This window comes from Amphimedon queenslandica, unplaced genomic scaffold (assembly GCF_000090795.2).
Source record: "Amphimedon queenslandica unplaced genomic scaffold, v1.1 AMPQUscaffold_6357_Cont21683, whole genome shotgun sequence".
Taxonomy (NCBI): domain Eukaryota; kingdom Metazoa; phylum Porifera; class Demospongiae; order Haplosclerida; family Niphatidae; genus Amphimedon; species Amphimedon queenslandica.
In genome coordinates this window covers 1-1,858 of record NW_003553350.1, presented here as the reverse complement: position 1 = coordinate 1,858, position 1,858 = coordinate 1, and the positions used below count along the sequence as shown (strand labels likewise).

Here is a 1,858-nt window from a genome sequence, read left to right as displayed (position 1 = left end):
AATTAAAACAACACTATAGGAGAAGTAATAATGTAATATACATGTATTGTTATTGTATTGTTTACCTTCCCTCTCTCCATTGATTTGATCCTTCTTTCTCTAGTTATATAGTCTCAATTCATCATGTATGAGATTAGTAATGAAGAATTATAATGATGTTACTGATATTAGTGATGTTGGATGTACTTTAGACAAGATATTCAGAAAATCAACATACAAAGACAGACAAGTACTGACATTAATACTCCAATGAAATTTTTTTGATGGGAGTTTTGTTTGGGATTTCTCCAAGAAATACCATAAATTTTTTATACAGCTGACCCATGTGTATATGCAAATAAAACAAAAATTATTGAATCCACCAATATTAATTCACTACCAATATTTCATGCTATAGCTATCTTCAACCTATCATGATTTAGAATTATTTTCTCACTTCCTTTTATTTGTACTCCTTTTTTCTTCCTTTTAGTTAGTGTATGTATCATCAGATCCTAAAGATTATCAAAAAGAATTGAGAAATAGTTTGATGTACAGATATGTTAATTTTTATGTCAACTCAATACTACTGAAGATTACAATACCCCCTGGACCTGAAGCCACACCAACTACAACTAGTATAACTGAAGGAGGAATAATAATGAAAATTATATCAAAGGAAAATAAAGGAAGGAAAAGAAGTAAAATAAATATTAACTTGTACTATAATTTTGTACTAACAAGCAAAATTTACCGTATAGGGTCGAAGGCTCTATATTTTGTATATTTTTGTAGATTTTCCCTGAAAACGTGAATATTGTGGCCTCAAATAATAAATTATAATTGCAAGGGAGTGTGTCAACATCTTACAGGGCATTTTAATGTAGAGCTGGGCTGGGACAAATGTTGGAACATTTGAATGTTCGTTCATTAAGAAGAACATTTGAGTGCTGCAGCAGGCATTCGAATGTATTAAGTAGGTGTGTCAGTAGGTGTGGTATGTACCACACCTACTCACACACCTACTAACCAATGACACACCATAAATTATTTAGTAATAAGATTTTTGATGTACATGTATCACTCATTAGACATTGAGCTATACACTCTATGTGTAGGATCCTGCATTTGATTAAAGTGTTCTAACAACAAACTAATTGATTAATAAGAATCTAATTCCATGGTGTGAACATTTGAACATTTGTTCATTTTGGTCAATAGAATGTTTGAATGCTAAAATTTTACATTCATCCCACCTCTATTTTAAACGGTAAAGATGACATTTTTGGAACGGTAGAGTTGATGTTTTTTGGTTTTTTCCAAACTCTGCTGGTCCTCTGTCAAATCATGTACCTCAGAGAGCAATTGTGTCAGTTAAAGGGTGTGAAGGAGGTATGATTTGTGAAATTTACTTTCACTAAAAAAGGAATTTTAAATTATAGCCCTTGAAAAAAGAGTGCCCTACAGTATGTGGAATTTAATTTTGCTGGTGTAAGTGTGAGCTCTTATACGATACGCTTTGTGGAATTAAATTGTGCATTTTTATAATAAACAGCAATAGCAAAATTAAATTTCAGCAAATATTTCTAGTTCTACAGTGTTTAATTAATCATTTATTATTCAATACAGAGATGCAGGTACAAGTTGATAAGAGAATAACATTAGCTCAATTGAAGGAGGAGCTAGTTTCACTGATTGGTGTACCACCTACTGGTTTTAGAGTGTACAGAATCAGATATAATAAAGAATATGAAATGGAGGAACTGGATAAGAAATTAAAGTATATTATATCTGGATCACATGTATGTGTGTTATTTTGATTAACTTCATAATATACTACTAGTTGATAGTAAGACTGGGTAGAGCATTAAGAAGAGGA

At 31.2% G+C, this 1,858-nt stretch overlaps 1 protein-coding gene across 1 annotated transcript; it reads left to right on the top strand.

The window, feature by feature from the left end:
* Positions 1 to 20: 20 nt before the first annotated feature.
* LOC109592083 (uncharacterized) lies at positions 21 to 1,858 on the top strand. The gene is made up of 5 exons (XM_020007644.1): positions 21 to 24; positions 104 to 229; positions 473 to 680; positions 1,609 to 1,759; positions 1,823 to 1,858. Exons 2-5 carry the CDS (start codon positions 128 to 130, stop codon positions 1,824 to 1,826), a joined length of 465 nt encoding a protein of 154 aa, XP_019863203.1. The 5' UTR covers positions 21 to 24; positions 104 to 127; the 3' UTR covers positions 1,827 to 1,858.

Excerpts from the sequence above, each read along its gene's own strand:
- LOC109592083 (XM_020007644.1), top strand. The coding sequence starts at position 128 with ATGAGATTAGTAATGAAGAATTATAATGATGTTACTGATATTAGTGAT. Across the intron at positions 230-472 it reads CAACATACAAAGACAGACAA|TTAGTGTATGTATCATCAGA; the intron begins GTACTGACATTA and ends TCTTCCTTTTAG. Across the intron at positions 681-1,608 it reads AAATAAAGGAAGGAAAAGAA|AGATGCAGGTACAAGTTGAT; the intron begins GTAAAATAAATA and ends TATTCAATACAG.